At 53.8% G+C, this 18,788-nt stretch overlaps 1 protein-coding gene across 3 annotated transcripts in view; it reads left to right on the top strand.

The window, feature by feature from the left end:
* Positions 1 to 18,788, top strand: part of COL14A1 (collagen type XIV alpha 1 chain) — a 102,562-nt gene that overhangs the window by 61,708 nt on the left and 22,066 nt on the right. For 2 of the 3 annotated variants that reach the window (XM_078600643.1, XM_078600642.1), the window contains exons 28-43: positions 57 to 183; positions 687 to 836; positions 1,025 to 1,141; positions 2,125 to 2,274; positions 2,732 to 2,806; positions 5,255 to 5,394; positions 5,972 to 6,095; positions 7,519 to 7,662; positions 7,984 to 8,148; positions 8,988 to 9,026; positions 9,988 to 10,126; positions 10,786 to 10,928; positions 11,289 to 11,398; positions 11,776 to 11,934; positions 14,758 to 14,835; positions 16,603 to 16,689. In XM_078600643.1, coding sequence (XP_078456769.1) covers positions 57 to 183; positions 687 to 836; positions 1,025 to 1,141; positions 2,125 to 2,274; positions 2,732 to 2,806; positions 5,255 to 5,394; positions 5,972 to 6,095; positions 7,519 to 7,662; positions 7,984 to 8,148; positions 8,988 to 9,026; positions 9,988 to 10,126; positions 10,786 to 10,928; positions 11,289 to 11,398; positions 11,776 to 11,934; positions 14,758 to 14,835; positions 16,603 to 16,689 — 1,947 coding nt within the window. The remainder of the gene's footprint in view (positions 1 to 56; positions 184 to 686; positions 837 to 1,024; positions 1,142 to 2,124; positions 2,275 to 2,731; positions 2,807 to 5,254; positions 5,395 to 5,971; positions 6,096 to 7,518; positions 7,663 to 7,983; positions 8,149 to 8,987; positions 9,027 to 9,987; positions 10,127 to 10,785; positions 10,929 to 11,288; positions 11,399 to 11,775; positions 11,935 to 14,757; positions 14,836 to 16,602; positions 16,690 to 18,788) is intronic. The other variant, XM_078600644.1, reaches the window with a different exon arrangement.

The raw sequence follows: 18,788 nt of genomic DNA, 5'->3' as shown, positions 1-18,788 counted from the left end.
TGCACGTGTGTATGCGCTCGTGTCTGTGTGTCCGTGTGTGTGCGCGCACCACATGTGTTGCAGCCGGGCACGCGCCGCCCAACAATTTCCATGTGGTGGACGAGTGGTACAACCGCTTTCGCATCACGTGGGACCCACCTACGACGCCTCCCATGGGCTACCGCATCGTCTACCAGCCCGTCGGTGGGTCACGCCGCGTGCCGGCACGCACGCACGCACGCGCATTCACGTGCGTGATATACCAAAGACAAAGATCCCCCCCCCCCCGTTATAGCCTTTAACAGACCGTACGGCCAAGTGCTGTTCACGAGCACCTGTGAAGGCCAGAACGGTACACGAGAGTGTGGGTGTCCCCAGTTGCCGATGCTGACGCAGCACATCAGGTACTCAATTGAGGCTGAGTCGACCTAGTGGAGGCGATCTTCTGCTGCTGCTGCTGTTTCGGGGTCTCTGGCCCAAAGACCCAGACTCAGTTACCGGTGGCAGCAGATGTTCGGGATCCGCCTTCGAGGCCGTGCCAGTTTTACGGCGGCATCCACGATGTACGTAATCGGGAGTGCGGGGGAAAGGACGACAAACTAAACACAAAAAGCAGTTTCTAAAGGTTCAATGAGTGGTTCCGTAAGGGCGCGCGATAACGAATTGTCAGACTTGTTCGCTCGCTCACTCGTCGTGCACCCGTGCAGAGGGTGGCCAGGCGTACGAGACGGTGGTGGGCGACGGCGTGAACGCGGTGGTGATGCAGAACCTGGCGAGCGGCACCGAGTACCTTGTGCGCATCTACGCCACCTACCCCGGCGGGGCGAGCCAGCCGCTGCAGGGCCGTGGACGCACGCGTGAGTGGGCCGTACGCTCGCACACACGCGTGAACATACGGACACGCGTGCGCACGTTCACGTGCATGGATGCGCCCGTGAACACGGACACTTTACACGCACGCTCAAATCGCTCGCACGAGGACGCACGCTCGCTCTCGCCTGCCCGGCGGTCCGTCGCTCACGTTGTGCGCGCGCGTGACTGTCAGTGTACCTGGGCATCGACGACCTGTACGCGTCCAGCGTGGAGGCGAACAGCTTCTGCGTGCAGTGGAACCCCCATCGCGACGCCACCAGCTACAGGGTGACGCTGGAGTCCCTGAGAGGTGCGAGGCAGCCGCCAGCGCGCTCGCCACCGCACGGCCACTCCCCGCACGCACACACGCACGAACGCACACACGCACGAACGAACGCGCTCGCCACCGCACGCACGAACGCACGCACGAACGTGCTCGCACGCATCTGCGTGCTCGCCTGCGCTTGTGCACGTAGCCCGGCACAGGTGCCGTGGTGACGTCAGTGTCAACTTAGGGGCCGTCCATGAATGACGTCACGCACCTGGGGGGGGGGGGGGGTCAGACATTTGTGACGATGTGTGACGAGGGGGGGGGGGGCTTTGAGAAATGTGACGTCACATCAAAATGCGCAACTTTAAATATATATAGACAACACGTTCTACTTAATTAAATAGACTTTTTAATACATGTTTTCTCCTACAACATCATTGTAATACACACTACAATGACAATAGTTTCAAGCGATTCGAAGCATGTTATATTTTCAAATAGAAATATGGTTTTGGGGGGGGGGGGTAGAGCTTTGTGACGTCATATCTGACGGGGGGGGGGGTCTGAGTTTGACTTTTTGTGACGCCGTGTGACCAACCAATGCGCCGCCACGCGGCACGGCGCGAGAAAGCATCACGAGGAGCCCTCTACTTGCACAGCCGGAGACGGACAATTCACCCGCCGGGGGCAATGCGCCACCCCTGCCACCTCCTCCCCTTCACCCCCCACCACCACCCCTGCCACCTCCCCCCCTTCACCCCCCACCACCACCCCTGCCACCTCCCACCCTTCACCCCCTCCCCCCACAACCACTGTATTGGTACCGGCACGGCCCCACGAAAAACGTGAGCCACCAGCCATCAGTCCGGCTACACTTTGGGGCAGCGCCCCGATTGGGGAGGGGCGCCTGGGGCAGCCACCCCGCTGCCCCGCTGCCCCTGACTACCACCCCGAATGCCTCGCCACGGCCACGTCAACGTGCGTCTTGTCGGTGTCGATTGCTGCCCCCGCCGGCCGTGCAGGGGAGCAGCCGATGCAGGACTTCAAGCTGGGCCGCGGCGTCACCACGCACTGCCTGGACAACCTACTCCCCGGCGTGCAGTACCGCGCCAAGGTGTACGCGCGCTACCGTGACATGGAGGGCCCCCCCGCCTCCGTGCTGCAGTCCATCGGTAACCGCCTACCCCCCCTACCCCCCCCCCCCACATCCCAAGTGAGAGATCACACCAGAGGTCGCAAACGGGTTTTGATTCCTTACCCAGCTACCCGTACCCGGCCGCACCAGGGTCGCAAACGGGTACCCGATTGCGACCTCTGGGATGAAGCCATGTTGCAGGCGCGGGTGGGTTGATTCTAGGAACTTGAATTGTGAGAAGAAGAGACAAGACGTTGGGAAATGAGTGACAAACGGTGACTCACCAGTGACTCACGGCCTACCCGTACCCATACCCGGCCGCACCAGGGTCGCAAACGGATACCCGTAACCATACCCGGCCAGGTATGGGTAACCAGGTATCGGGTAGGGTACGGGTATCGGGTACCCGGTTGCGACCTCTGGATCAGACTGATGGAGTAAGTGGAAGCTGTTGAAAATATTAAGCGGAGGAGCGCTTGTTTTCCCCGTTTCAGATCCGGGCGTCGGGATGCCGTTCTACCCGCAGGCGATCCCCACCGCAGCGCCGACGCCTCCTCCAATACGCCAAGGTCTGCCGCACACCCCCCCCCCCCGTTCCCACGGGGGATTGGGGCCACTCGTCCTGGAAACATCTTATCCACACAAAGACAAAGATCCCCCCCGTATAGCCTTAACAAGCGTTTTGGCATAAGTGACGTGGCACACGAGGGGGTGGCTGGCCAGAGGAGCCGATGTGTAGGTTACACGGGGGGGTAGTGGGTGGAGGGGAGGATCTGTGTGTGATGTGTGTAGGGAGTGGTGGCGCAGTGTTTAGAGCGAGTTTCACTTTCCCTCATTGCCCCGCCTCGTGTCCGCCTGCCGCGTTGTTAATGAGCAAGTGCGGCGTTGTTTCTCCGTTGAGGCCCCCCAGCGAACGGGCCATTCATAATCCCCGCCGCCTGTGAACCCTTTGTGCCCCGCCCCGCGGTGGTGTATCGACCGGCCGGCCGGTCGCGGCGGCGAGCAATTAACTCCTTGTCAGTTGGGCATCGCGCTCAGGATTTATGTGCGTGCGGCAGTAGCGTCGCGCAAGCGCGACTGCGCATGCCCGTGCCTTAGCGCTTGACGGCTCTCGCGGACGTTGGGAAAAAAAAGTATTTTTAAAAATGGCCGGCTCGCGGAGCACGCAGTGTAGATCGATGTGTTGACGGCGGAGTCTGATGTGTCCACTTCGTGCGGAAGATCACGAATGCCGATGAAAGTTGTGGAAGGGCAGGCAAAAGCTGACATTTTGGCACAAGGATAGTTGGGTGCATCCTTAATTATAAAAATAAATCATTGATAATTAGAAAAATCCCCCAACCCCCTAAATTATTGAATTTTTGTACTCGGAAATTTCGGAGCTGAAGTTGAGTGATTTCATTCATGTGTCAGACGGCAGGCTAACGTTACACGTTAAAAGCGGTCGTAAATTTGTTTGAAAACGCATGGACATGAACTCGCATATAAAGAGCGACTATTTTGTTATCGAAACGGGGGGTGCAAATATTGGGGAAGGTAAATCAATATTCCAAAACATTTCTCGGAACATTGCGTCCTAGCGAGAACGGATATTGAGGAGAATCACAAGGTGCTCGCAAACGGCACTTGGCTCTCCAGCCCAAGATTACGTGCCGTCGCCTTTGTCATTTGTGTGTTTGCTTGAGTTTAAAACCAAGTTTCACGTTGATTTTGTTTAACCAGCAGAGGATTTCAAGAGACCAGGATAGAGTCTCATTTACAAGTTTGCCCCGTGGGGGGCATAAGTTCTCCAAGTAAGGGGACGATGATCTCTGTTGTGTGCGGTAGTGTAGCGGTTCGCGTACTGCGGTACGAACCTGGCGATCCGAGATGGATTCCCGCTCACGGCCAACATCGTGGCGATTATCTGAAACGGTCCTGGGCCTCCCCTAGGTCGATTAGGCCTCAAATGAGTACCCGGTGCAGTGTTTAAACATCGCCACTGGGGAGACAAAGGCGGCTAGGCATGTGCTAGCCACCCACCTCCTCGTGTGCCGTTCTGGCCTTTATAGGTGCTCGCTAACAGCCTGTTAAGGCTTTATGGGGGATCTTTGTGTGCGATCCCAATTGAAGAACCTCGCGGTGTATTTTTGGAATTTGGAAAACATGGACCCTGACGCTGGCAACACGGTGGCCTGCTCTTGAGAATGATGTCACGAGATCTTTAACGTCTGCATTTGGTCCGGACGGCGCATGGTGTTACCACGGCGGTCATTAGACCCCAAGTGGTGAGTCGGTTCGTTTATTGCAGGTCAGGCCCCATTGAGCTCTCTGCCAGTGGCGACCCGGCCACAGAGGCTGATAGGATGGCAGCCGGCACGTTGAATCTGGTTGGGGGGGGAGGGTTACAGGGGCCTGCGTAGAACGCATGCAATTACATTTACAAGGTAGGGTTTACAGGAACTGTATGGCATGGCTGACACGACGGGAGTGACGACGTTACATGGGAAGTTAGGGTTTACAGGGGCTGCGTGGAACACAAGCAATAACATTTTTATCAACATGACTAATGAATAGTAATAAAAAAACATTGAAACCAGCAGAGCAATGTACAATAACAGTCCAGTAAGCGATAAATAATAATAATCAGGGCAGCTGCTGGACTTGAAACACGAACCTCTGCAAGCCGAGCTGCCAATGCTCTGATATTTCCATTGCCTCTGTGCTGTTCACCTTTCAGGCATTGGTCTCTGGTCTAACGCCCGTGGTGAGACAGCGCCGCAAAGGAAGCTGTAGCTCTGGTGTACGCCAATCAACTGCAAAGAAAATGCGAACATTATCATCATTATTATTCTCAAAGCACGTTCCGTTTGTACGTTTTCCCCGCAGGCGTGCGCGGTTAATGCAGACCCGATGCCTTGCGATCGGTGTTTACTTGCTGTTTGAGCATCTTAACACGTTCCTGTAAAGCCGATTGTTTTTTTCAACTAAGGCGGTGCACATGCGTGCGCTTGCACGCGGTTCCGACCCCTCCACAGTGTGCACCTCGGCCAAGGCCGACCTCGTCTTCCTGGTGGACAGCTCCTGGAGCATCGGCGAGGAGAATTTCCAGAAGCTGATCTCGTTTGTGCACGGCATCGTGTCGTCCTTCGAGAGGGTCGGCCCCAGCGCCTCGCAGGTGAAGCAACGACGACGTCAATGGCGATTGCCTTCTCCTCGAGAGAGAGAGACTCATCCAAGCCATCGAAATGTGGAATTTCCACCACTGGCTCTGGGATCCTCCGATAGCTACGATCAGCACCACATGCCCGTTTGAGCAGGGCGATGCAGTAGCTTGACTGCCTTGCGTGGAACTCCATCCATGCCGTGGCCGCCCGCCCCAACTCCGATGACCTCTCATCCCGAGTTCAAGTCCAGGCTCTAAGATCTTCGTCATCTTCCCTACCTCGATCGGCCGGTCCCGGTGTGGTGGGGCAAACCGTCGGTGTGCAGCCGCAGCCTTTGAATGCGTCTGGCCAGCGTGGAAGAGGAGAACAGAAGACCCTCTGCAAGCGCTCTCGAGCTCTCGTAGAGACCCTCCCACTAGCAGCGGCCGCTGAGCAAAGCGACTTGCAGGGCGGCCGCATAGCTCGCGGAAAAACGCACGCGGGTGTCGCTGTGCGCGCGTGCCGATGGCGACGTTTCTCCCCCCCCCCCCCGGCCCCCTCCCCCTGCCCCCCCTACCCCTCCCCGCCCCGCCCCCCCTCTGTGTGCAGGTGGCCCTGGTGGTCTACAGTGACAACCCGCGCACAGAGTTCGACCTCAACGAGTACGAGAACCGCAAGGAGGTGCTGGGGGCTCTCAGTTCCGTGCGGTACCTGGGGGGCAATACCAAGACCGGTCAGTCTGGGGGGGGGGGCACGGGTGGAGGGGGGGGCAGGGCTTGGGTAGGTGCGCAGTGTAATCATTTTCCCTGAATTTGAATAAAAATGAAAAAAACTCAACTTCAATTTTGGCCGCGATATGGAATTTTTCCTGATATTTGAAGTGCATCGCACCAGTCTTAAGATGACTTTCTGTGTTGAATTCTGATGACAGAGATGTCTTTGATCATTGTGATAATAAATGATTCCTCATACACAGTTTATCTAATTGTCTAAAGTGTTTTTCGCATGCACGTAAAGCCTTCCCTAAACATAATTTTAAACATCAACATTATTGCAAAATTTTCAGTCTACAAGAACTAATGAGTCTAACATTTTTATAGATATTGATTTTCCTGAACGTCCAAATGTGAATTGAGACTGTACGTCTCGAGCGAGGGGTGCGTTGGGTCTCGTTATCTCTCCGTAAAAACGTCTTCCTACCTCCCGCAATGTCTCGTGTGAAAGCCTCCACGAGTTGACTCCCCTGTCAACACGGAACGTCAGCCCAACGTTGGGCAAACGGTTGCGAGGACGTTCCCGACGTTGGCCCAACGTTGGCATGTTAGGTTTCACTCCTATTGCGAGTGGCGATTATCCAAACCGACGCTGATCTAACACCCCGGGTCAATTCGGGCTCAAGTTAGTGCCGGTTTTGGTGCGTAAAATCTCAGCCCCGGAGGAGACGGCGTGGTGCCGGACACACCACCCCCCATCACATCGTGAGTCATGCCAATCTTAATAGGGACACGCTGCGCGCAGCACTAGCTTTCAATAGTCCGTTAGGGCTCTATGGGAGGGATTTTTATCTTAGTTGTCTGTAGCTGTAAAATCAGGCAGCCCGCTCGAACAGAAACCATGAAATGTCCAACGAGCGTCAGTGAAACGTTTAGCGCGATAACGACTGCTCGTAAATCAGTTTCTATTGATGCTGAAAGCAACACGAGCCCTGAATAACACGGAAATGTCAAATTGACGAGCCCGACTGACCCTTCTTTGATAAGGCTTATTACATGTAACATATATACGATACACTGCCATGAATCACCGACTGAGCGAGTAGGTTACTGACGTGAACCGTAATGAATGGGTGCGGGAAGCAGAAATTTGGCCCAATTATAGTACCGGCTTACGTGGGGTTTTTTTCTGTTTGTTCGAGATAAACAAAAAGCAAACTGTTCTCAATTTTGGCATTTGAAAACTAAAATTGAGAGTCGAAATGAAAAGTTTCCTCTCGTCGACGGCGACCGCTCCATGTGTGTGCGTGTGTGTGTATGCGTGTGTGTGCACGTGTGTGTGCACGTGTGTGCACGTGTGTGCACGTGTGTGCACGTTTGTGCACGTTTGTGTGCATGTGCATGCGTGTATGTGCGTGTGTGCGTGCGTGTGTGTGCATGCAGGCCGCGGCCTCAAGCACGTGCAGAAGGAGCTGTTCAGCTCCACGGGGGGGATGCGCAAGGCCGTGCCCAAGGCTCTCATCCTCATCACGGACGGACGCTCGCAGGACGACGTCACTAAGACGGCGCAAGAGCTCCGAGCCAGCGGTCCGTGTCGGCGTTCACTTGGCTTCCCCCACCCCCCTCACACCGCCCCACACCCCCCCACATTTCCCCCAGACTGCCCCCATACCGCCCCCCCCGTGCAATGGTACGGACACTGGCCGGTCCCTCCCCAACACTGCTCCCACGGTGCCCCCCACCACTCACCCACCCACCCTGTCTCCCCCCCCCCTCCCCCACATTATCCCGCACTCACCCACCACGCTGTCTCTCCCCCCTCTCCCACTCACCCATCTCTCTCCCTCTCTGCTCCCACGGTGCCCCCCACTCACCCTCCCCACACTCCCACCCCCCCCCCCCCCGCAGGCTACAGCATCTTCGCGGTGGGCATCGCGGACGCGGACATGAGCGAGATGCACCAGGTGGCGAGCCGCCCCAGCGAGAAGCACGTCTACTTCGCCGAGGACTTTGACTCCTTCCGCAAGATCGAGAACCAGATCATGTCGCACCTGTGCCAGGTCGCGTCCATCCGTGAGTGGCACGCCCCCCCCCCCCCCTTCTCTGCTACAGTGGGAGAGAGGGGGGGGGCAGAGTTGGATTAATGATAGAACGCAACGTGAAGTCACCCGCTGCGTTTTCATGGCGGTTCGGGCTCAACATTCACATGGTAACAAAATTGGTCTTCATTCTATCGACCCCCAGAGGGATAAAAAGATTACACTTTGAAAGCCTGTTTGACGAAACGATGGAATATGTATTAATATTTTTTCGTTTAAATCCACTACAATAATATAGAGTGGAATTCGTCGGCCACATACCCTTTAGGGATGTCCTTTCTACAGCTCCCTCTAGCGGAGAACATTCTGCCAGCAGTGCCATGGACAAGTAATGGCAGGGCTGCACCTTTGCCTTTGTAGGAATATTGAACTCCAGCCAATGACGTCCTGCAGATGAGAGGAATTCTTTGGTGATGCTGCTGCACTTATAGTGGTGCAAAAGCCCAAGTAACAAAATAAATAAATAGCTATTATCCGAACTTCGCCTATTTATATATTCTTTATATTTTAGGGCAGTGTTATCAACGAACGTGCTGAGAGTTTTGATATACGGCATATTAATTACGCATTGTTGATGAGGGGTAACTGTTCTGTTATATTGTTGGTAAGGGGTACCTGCCATTGTTGTTATTTTAGTCGAATGTGTTTAGAATCCAGACTTCTATTTTTTTAGAACTGCTTTTTGTGTTTAGTTTGTTATCGTTCCCCCCGCCGCACCTCTGATGAGCACGGTTGGCTACGTACGGTGCGAAAAAAGTTCCGCATAAATACGTCACGTGATTTAATTAAACTCGATTTTTTTTTCCTCCACAGCATGCCCCATCGTCTTCATGAATGGCTACACTGTACCAGGTGAACGCTCGCAATCCAGAGCCATCTCGTCAACATGCCGCTCACCCTGTCAGGTTACTGGGCCTTGTTGCAGAGATGCCTTAGAGCAGTGTTCCTCACTCATTTTCCGAGGGGGGGCCACTTTCACTGAAAAGACATCGGTGCAAATGAGGGCCGCCACACATTTGAAACGAGAGGGGGTTGACAGCAGCACGGTGATGATGATGATGGGTGGGGTGGTGTCACGTGTTGTGTATGGTCGGGGGTCGCACGTCAGGGGCCGCACTAAAGGCCACCAGGGGCCGCCAGTGGCCTGCGGGCCTTGCAATGAAGAACGCTGAATTAGAGACAATGGCAAAGTTAGAGACGCAGAGACACGAGAAAGTGAAACACAGTGAGAGCTCCACAGTGAGACGTGAAGACAGACACAGGGAGAGAACGGCTGTAACGACTTAGAGAGAGAGAGACACTGAGTTGAGCACAGGGGCACATACATTGAGACAGAACCAGAGAGAGAGACAAAGTGAGATTTAGAAAGACATGGTGAGATGGAGAGAGGGACCAGGTGATGAGACGCGGTGAGACGTGCAGACAGACGCCGTGAGATGCAGAGACGGACTCGCGGACAGGGATGCACGCGCTGCTCCAGATGACGCGCACCCCGATCGGTGCCCGCTGAACAGAGGCCTCCACTACTACCTCGCTGGTCTCCGCATCTGTAACTCGATTTGCAACGTGATTATAACCGGTTTGAACTCGGTTTGTCAGAGCCAACTTGCATTTCAGGATATGTATTACCGTTCATATGGATTTAGGTTAGTGCAATGTTTACAGTTGTTATTTCGTGAGGTGAAATTGTTGCTCATGTGCTGTCTTTTTTGTTGTTAATTTGATATACATATCCGGAAACGTATTTTATTTCGTAGTTTTTTAGGTGACCATCCACCGTGTTACACTGCACATGTCGGACGCGCGAGGGCAGGCTTCCGCATGATGGAGGCCTTTGGCCTGGTGGAGAAGACCTACGCGTCCCTGGGAGGCGTCTCCATGCAGCCCGGCTCCTTCAACGAGTTCGCCGCTTACCGCCTGCAGAAGGGGGCCCTGCTCAAGGTGCCCACAAGGTCCGTCCACCCGTCCGTCTGTCTGCGCGTCCATCCAACCATTCATCTGTCTATCCGTCGATCCGCCCATATATCCATCCGTCCGTCCATCCGTCTATTTGTCTATATGTCCGCCCGTCCGCGTGTTCACATGCACCGCCGGGTAGACAAATAATAACAGCTTACTTTTCAGATCGTTGTCAATCCACTGGTGGATGTGGTAGACAGATCTAGAAACTTCCCAAGTGGTGGGGGGGGGGGGGTGGCCCTGAAATGTCAAGATGTTTTAATAAAGCCAAGGCATTCAGAATAATAATAATAATAAAACACATTCAATGTAAATTAATAAAGTATCATTGCCCCGAGCAGCCCTCTTTCCCCTGGATCCGCCGCTATGGTGAGGTCTCACTCATTCAGGAGCGGTGGTGGTACCGATGTTTGTTGGTGGTGTTGTTGATGGTGGTGTTGATGGTGGTGTTGTTGATGGGGTAGCTGATGGCGTTCATGGCAGTTGTGGTGGTGGTGGTGGTGTTGGTCGCGTCGATGCCGTTGTTGATGCTGCTCCCGTTGTTTGCTGTTGACGGCCGTGTCGCGCTTGTGGTGGCGGTACACCTGATGCGCCGTCGCCGCCGTTGCTGTGGTGGTGGTGGTGGTGGTGCGACGCTGCGACGACCGTGCAGCGAGGTGCACCCGGAGGGGCTGCCCCCCGAGTTCACGGTGTCCTTCCTGCTGCGTGTGCTGCCCGAGACCGGCACGGATCCATTCTCCGTGTGGGAGCTCACCAACCAGCGCCTCAAGCCCGAGCTGGGGGTGCAACTCGACCGTGAGTGGACACGCCGCAGGGTGGGGGGGAGGTCACCGGCGTCGCCGAGGTCAATGCCAGGGTCAATGGGGCCATTGGGGTCAATTGGGGCCAACGGAATCGTTGGGATCACTTAGGCCAATGGGGTCATTGGAGTGCATAAGGTCAAGGAGGTCAACGGGGTTTATGTTGTCACGGGGTAAACGTGGTCGTTAGGGTGACTAAGTTCAAAGGGGTCACCGGGGTCAATAGGATCACCAGGGTCAATGGGGTCACCGGGGTTAATGGGGTCAATCGACAGTGTCGGTGTGATCGTCATGCGGAGAACGCGGGGATGGCGGCGGACTCTGACCCCCATCCCTTCGCTCCACACCACGGCAGCCGGGAGGCAGTCCGTGACGCTCTTCGGGCTGGACGAGACCGGAAAGATGCAGAACATCGCCTTCACAGGGCCAGAGGTCAAGACCATCTTCTACGGGAGCTTCCACAAGGTACCCGCCCGGGCCAGTCGATTGGCTGACGCAAGGAGGTAGTTCTGCGACGTCAGCTTCTGGGAGACTGTCCTCTGACGCAGGGCGGCATGCGCTGCCCGTCATGTGAGTTGCGGCATTTTGGGGGAGGCATTTATCAAGCAGTGGATTGAACATTGCAGCTGCTGCTTATTGATGTCGATATATGTTTGGTGTGGCCCTCAAGACCGTGGGCTGCAGTTGCTGTGGAAAATATATTTATAGCTCATCGGATTCCTCCAGTATAAATTAATGTTCTGGTTCTGATAATACGACCGTGCGCGCAATCCTGCGCATTGGCCCCACACGACCCCACGTGACCCCACGTGATCCCGCGTTGACCCCGTGTGACCCCACAGGTGCACGTGGCGGTGACCAAGTCGGAGGTTCGTCTCTTCATCGACTGCTCGCTGGTGGCGTCGCGCCCCACGCGCCCCTTCTCCAACTACTCCACCGACGGCTTCGAGCTGCTGGGTCACGTCGCAAAGTCCGCCGGGAACAAAGCCACCTCGGCAGACGTACGTCCGTCCGCACGCCCGCCCACCCGCCCGTCGGTCCGTTCATCCGTCCACACGAGCGCTCGTCATCGAACGTCGTTGTCTGTCATCGTCGCGATCGTTGTTCCTTGTCGTCGTCGTCATCTGCTCTGTTGTGATCGTTGTTTTCGCCGTCAGCAATGGCGAGATTCGTCAATTCGGAAACGAAGGGTAAAGGTGCAGCACTGCTGCAGTTGATCTGCTCACGCCGCTGCTGGTGGAAGGGCTCCCACGAGTGGGGTGGGGGAGGTTCTCACACACACGTTCCAGATGATGCTAATGATGCATCGACGATGACAATGAAAACGATGATGACATTGAAGAGAAGCATGCTGACAGTTGAGATGACCGTGGCGATGCTGATGATGAACATAATGCCGATAATCAATTGATTCTCGAGGCAGAATCAACAGCATAAACAGCGGCGACAAGAATAGCAACAAAATATGACGGAGCAGACCCCAAAACACAAGCGGCTCTTCTCTTGTAGCCGCACACGTAATTGATGATCATTTAATTGTGATCGGATACATTGTCATCGTCATCATTGTCAAAATGATCATCGTAATTTCAATCATCATGAGTGTCGGCATTATGTTCATCATCGTGCTCGCTTTAATCGTCATCAGCATCGTCACTGTCATCTTAATTGTCAACATGCAGCTCATCAATGTCATCATCGTTATCATTCTAATGGTATATCCCTCATCATCATCATCTGGGAGTGGTAGTGTAGCGGTTAGCGTGCTGCGTTATGAACCTGGCGGCCAGAGTTCGATTCCCGCTCATGGCCAACACCCGTGATAATTATCCAAACTGGTCCTGGGCCTCCCGTAGGTCGACTCAGCCTAAAATAAGTACCTGGTGTGGTGTGTAAACATCGCCGCTCTGGAGACAAAGGCGGCCTGGCGTGGTGTTGGCCACCCACCCTCTCGTGTACCGTTCTGTCCTTCGTAGGTGCTCACTAACAGCACTTGCCCCAACAGTCTGTTATGGCTATACGGGCAATCTTTGTTTTGGTTTGGTTTGTACTCATGTGTTGTTAGGTTTCCGCAAACAGCACTTGCCTCATCAGCTGATGTAAGCTACATTGGGGGGGGGGATCTCTAGTTTTAGAGTCAGTGACTTTACTGGGTCGTAGTGTTCCAGCGCTCGCATTTTCTTAAAGCCACAGGGATGCATGGAACGTGCTCACTTGTTTACTGCATTGCTTCTTTGTTGGTCAGATGATTTGTTGATATTTGTAAAAACACCAAGTTCTACTTGGGGTAGGGAATAAGACAAATAAATGTCCCATATATTAATAAAAATCGTAAGCTCAAGCGCTATGGCCGAACTGCGATCCAGTGAGGTCACTGTGAGGTCACTGTGATGTCACTGTGACGTCACTGTGATGTCACTGTGATGTCACTGTGATGTCATTGCCTTAAAGGGCAGTTTTACTCGTCATCGGTGGTTGACAATTCTTTCCTTCTGACTTAACCGTCGGTTGGCGGTTCTTGAGCACGGGGTGAACGCTGCAACCGCTTCGGCAACATTCCCACGCCTCGATTCTAGTTCTCAAAGCGCCTCGGTGTTTCGTGGCGGCGCGAGGGAAAAACGTCACAGACGCTCTTCGCCGCCCCCCCCTCCCCATGTCCATTTTCTTTTTTCCGCGTACCTTCGGAACCGCGTGGGAGTCTGCGTGGATTTAATTTCATTCGGATTGATCCTCCAGGACCCGCCGAGAGCAGCCGTCTCATCTGACAAAGCAAACTTGAGCCGAGTGGGGGATCGCGCATTGCAGGGCAGCCGAGCAAGGGGAGCTGGGGGAGGTGGAGGCGGCTCGACACTCAAGTGGGGCCCGATGCAGATGGGGGAGAGAGAGGGGGGGGGGCTCTTGGAGACAGGCATGGAGAGAGTCAGACTCAGAGAGTGAGGGAGTGGGGGGGTATTGTACTCAATACAAATTATGTAAGTTTATGCATATATTGTGGACTTTTGAAAAATCCACTAATCAGTAATTGTTCACGTGTCAAGTTTAGACTGCTCATCTTAAAGCATGTTATACAATTATATCAGGGCCCCGCGGTGTGTCCAGGGCCTGATTCAGCCTCCACGTTGACGTTCACTCAATGTCCCTGGCACCTCCACCACTCTGCTATTGCAGCAGGGACACCGCCCAAAACGTCCCTCGCTGTGTGTTTCTCCGCTCGGGGAGAGGCGGCGTTACCGCATGGGGGAGAGGCCCGGTACGCTGCGCGGACCATACAGTTGGTCGGTGTTGTTTCGCATTTCCCAAACGAGATGGATTTTCATTTTTTTTTTTTTACAAATCGTGCTTCATTAACTCGCAAGTGCCTTTTGGGAAACGTATCGGTGACGTTTATCATACTGCAATGTTTCAAAGATTAGTTCCGCTGCCAGAAAACAGAGCAGGGTTCATCAGCTGCCAGTACGCTTTTGCGTCTTTGTGTGCGTCCGTGTGTGCGCACACATGTGTGTGTGCGCACACATGCATGTGCAACGGTTAGTGCGCTGTGCTATGAACCCGGCTCATGGTTAACACCAGTGACGGTTATCTGAACCGGTCCTGGGCCTCCCCTAGGTCGACTCAGCCTCAAATGAGTACCCAGTGCGGTGTGTAAACATCACTACTAGGGAGACAAAGGCAGCCGGGCGCGGTGCTGGCCACCCACCTCCTCATGGGCTGTGCCGGCCTTCATTGGCGCAACTCGCTAACAGCACTTTGCCCCTACAGTCTGTTAAGGCTACAATGGGCGATCTTCATATTTGTTTTGCGTGCGTGCGTGTATGCTCTCACAGTTCCAGTTGCAGATGTTGGACATGGTTTGCAACGCGGACTGGGGTACAATGGACAAGTGCTGTGAGCTGCCGTCGCTGGTGAGAGACGCCCTCCTCGTGGGCAGAGATACAACAGAGGCCCTCTCATTCACGCTGCACCCAGCACCCCACCAAATGAAATACAAAAAGAGCCCCAGTTGAACGAGTTCACAAGTTCATCCAACATCACCGTTGGTTGCCTTCAAAAGTAAAAGTATGTAACAGGCGACGCTTCAGGCAAAGGATCTTTCACGTGCTATAAATAAGGGCCAATTACCCGAAACGTTGCGCGTTTAATATTGGTCCGTTACAGGCAACAGCGTTATTGGCGAACGCGTTGAAGTTTTATTTTTTTTGTTACGTATTTATTGTCGTGCTTTTGCACCACTGCCAACGCGGTATTTTGCCAAATTATTCGTTTCAGGTGAACTTAGTTGATGGTCTCAAGCCAGTTACCAAACCCAGCAAATTGGATTTGGCTCTGCAGTTCGTTTGGCCAAGTTTCAGCTCTTCAGACTGAAATAAAAATAGTGGTTGTTGTGCGGCTGACGTTATTCTCAGCGGGCGGAGATGTGCTGCCCCCCTCCCTCCCCTTCTTACATGAACCAGTGATCGCTCAAAGGGATCTCAGAGGTAGCTCTGTGATGTCTGCTTCCCTGGGTTGCTCTCCATCTGTGAGAGACCCGAATGGATTCCGTGTCTCACGACATGACGCTCATAAATAGCACAATCGGAATTACATTGAGAGGGGAAAGTTTATATCGTAAAAAAAAAATACAAGCTTGTCCTTCATCCAGAAATGTTAGATCGACTCAGGGCTATTGTGACAAGAGGGGACGACCTAAACCCAGGTGGTGGTGTTGCCGGTAATTTGACTGTAATAGCCTCCGATTAGCATGGAACGCACCTCCGATTAGTATTGTTGGCTACGTACGGTGCGAAAGAAGTTCAACACACACACATGGCACTACCGGTGGAAGGGTCTCCATTAGAGGGGCACTCTAGACAGCCCCTCTCGAGTGATATTTGGCCTTCGCACCCACGCTTGCCACCACGTCTGCCACCACGTCTTGGAAGACGTGGTGGAGCCCACACTTTACCCCCACCGTGCGCCAAGTTTGCCGATCACCGACTTGACTGAGGTGAATCCACGTACGCTGCCGGGTAAGCAACCGCTGCGCTGGGACAACCAATTATCCCCGCCGCTGCCGCGTCCCCTTGACTATCATTACAGCTGAATGATAAACAAATGAACAAACACATTGTCCCCTTCACGCTTACATGGGTCCCCTAAACGTTCAAGGCCAGGTGACGTGCCACCATATAAATGCAACATTTCAGAGCCCAATTTCCTCTGTCCTTTAAATCTAGGAACGCAGCGTTCGGGACTTATGTCCACGGAGTTTATGTACCCCCCCTCCCCCACCGGCCATACATCAAGATTCGTGCTCTGTACCGGGCTCCTACTGAAATATAATAAAAACATTTTAAAAAGATACACACAATAGTTGTGGGATCTGGCGGAAGGATGGAAGTAACGGCGGGAGTTGATGACATTGTAAATGTTGTGGGTTTACTCTCCAACACACCGGCGTGCTCAACGAGTAACGAATTGGCACGTTCTGTTCACGTGACAAACCTTACTCATTGGCTGTGTCGGGTGGTGGCGGGTTTAGCAACACATTCATATTCACGCGAACTAACCCCAAAAAAATTCTTACGGAGTTGGTAACCTCGTTGGCGTCCGACGCGTTGACCTCTTGCCCTCCGTTGACCCCACGGTTTCATTCGTCGTGATCACCGCTTGCCGTGTTCTTCCCGTCGCAGAGGGTGGAGGACTCGTGCCCGTCGCTGCCCCACGCCTGCTCTTGCTCCCAGGACAGCAAGGGGCCACCCGGCCCCCCGGGCCCCCTCGTAAGATTCCTTTCCCCCCTCCAAACCCCCCCCCCCCGCCCACAGAGGCTCTCTCGAGCACCCTCGAGTTAGAGGCCCTTCTGGCAGTAGTGTCTTGAGCAAAGCAATTTGCAGGGCTGCGTTTTTACCTTGAAGGAAAAGCAAAACGAACCCATTCCTGCGCTAAACGTTGCTTTTCCTTCGCACCTCCGATCAGCACGGCTGGCTACGGTACGGTTCTGGAAGGTGTCCAACAAACACACATTCACCATCGTCTTGGCCAGGGGTCGGCAACCTGCAGCTTTGTAGCCGCACGCGGCTCTTCAAGGACTGCTTCGTGACGTTTATTACGGACCACCGTCTCGCATTGACATGCATTGCAGCTCTTGAAATGTTGAAGGGTTTTTATTTTTATCGACTCCCTGGACTAGGCCCTTGGCATCATGGGCCGTTCCTGATGGTCATATTGTGAGCGTCAACTGTTCATGGATTAGGCTCAGAGTGAGACTTGGGCCCATTTAATATTCTTAGGGTTTAGTTGTACCGTCAAAAGCTCGTAGATGTCAGACTTGGGTATCGCTAAGATGACCAGGGTTCGATGTTGATACCTGAGGTTAACGCAGTCGGACTAAGACACTTTCAAAATAGTTGTGGTTCAACGGCAATGACTGACCCTCGCGGAGCCAGACTAAAGCACAGATGGTGGCTTCAACAGAGTTCAGTGGTAGCAAATGTCCCGAGTTCTCGCAGAGGCGGTTTCACAAGCGGGATAAGCCGTTATGGGAGTGAAAAACCCGCGGCCGATCGAAAAACGTGAGCCTCTGGCGATGTTTCGAATGTTCATGGACATTTCGATTTAAAGCTTTCGTGACTGCAGGGATTCATCTTCTTGGTTCTTTCGGTAAAGTCACGTAGAAGGGAAATAATAAAATAATAAAAATAAAACATAATAAAATAATTCTCACGACGTTTCGGCCACAACGCAAGCAGCCGTCCTCAGCTGCTTGCGTTGTGGCCGAAACGTCGTGAGAATTATTTTATTATGTTTTATTATTTTATTATTTCCCTTCTACGTGACTTTACCGAAAGAACCAAGAAGATGTTCATGCACAATTCGGCGATGCGAGACGACCCCCGCAGTAATTTACGGCTCGCAGCTGCGCGCAGCGGAGTTGGTTGTCCGCTGTCGTGACGCGCGCGTTATGTAAGTGTTATATATTTCTTTATTACGCGATGCAACGCTTTGCGTGCAAACTCAGCTGGGCGGCGCGCGACGTCCCAAGGAGTTTTGCGTTTGGGCCACGTTAAAGGAGTGGATTTGTAGCGGTAATGAAAAACACTTGCGTGCGACTCCTCTCTCTCTCTCTCTCACTAAGCAAGCGACAGAGACCCCCCCCCCCCCGTATAGCCTTCAGCACACTCGGGGCAAGTGCTGTTCGAGAGTAGCACCTGATGAAGGCCGGCTATGGCACACGAAGGGGGTGGGTGGCCATCACCACGCCGGACCGCCTTTGTCTCCCCAGTGGCGATGTTTACACACCGCACCAGGTACTCATTTGAGGCTGAGTCGACCTAGGAGGAGAGGCCCAGGACCGGTTCAGATAATCGTCACCGATGTTGTCCGTGAGTGGAAATGGAACTCTGGTCGCCAGATTCGTAGTGAAGTGCGCTCACCAATAGATTTCTGCTCCGCCTACATGTATACAAAGATCCCCCTATAACCTTAACAGACTGTAGCGAGCATCTTTGAAGGCCGACACGGCACACAAGACGGTGGGTGGCCAGCACCACGCCCGGCTAAGACGCTGAAACCCACACCAACAATAACCTATGCGATGGTAACATCGCCGCTTGTGCCAGGCTAGGTGTACTTTACACACACATCTACATTTTACTATGAATTCCCTCGCAGCAGCGGTATGGTGTGGTACGCGACCACTGCCAAGTTTGGGTGGTTGTTATTTCGCTTCGCTGCCAAGTGTATAGAGTTCAGGCAGGTTACTCTCTTAAAGCCAATATACTGACTTCCTTCCTGACTGTGTGTGTAGGCGTGTGTGCGTATGCGCATGTGGCGCAGTTGGGGGGCGGTGGTGCACCGGTTCGCGTGGTGCGCCGAGAAC

Source organism: Lampetra planeri, chromosome 14 (genome assembly GCF_965212315.1).
Source record: "Lampetra planeri chromosome 14, kcLamPlan1.2.h2, whole genome shotgun sequence".
In the NCBI taxonomy this organism is placed as follows: domain Eukaryota; kingdom Metazoa; phylum Chordata; class Hyperoartia; order Petromyzontiformes; family Petromyzontidae; genus Lampetra; species Lampetra planeri.
This window is presented reverse-complemented; position numbering and strand designations above follow the sequence as displayed.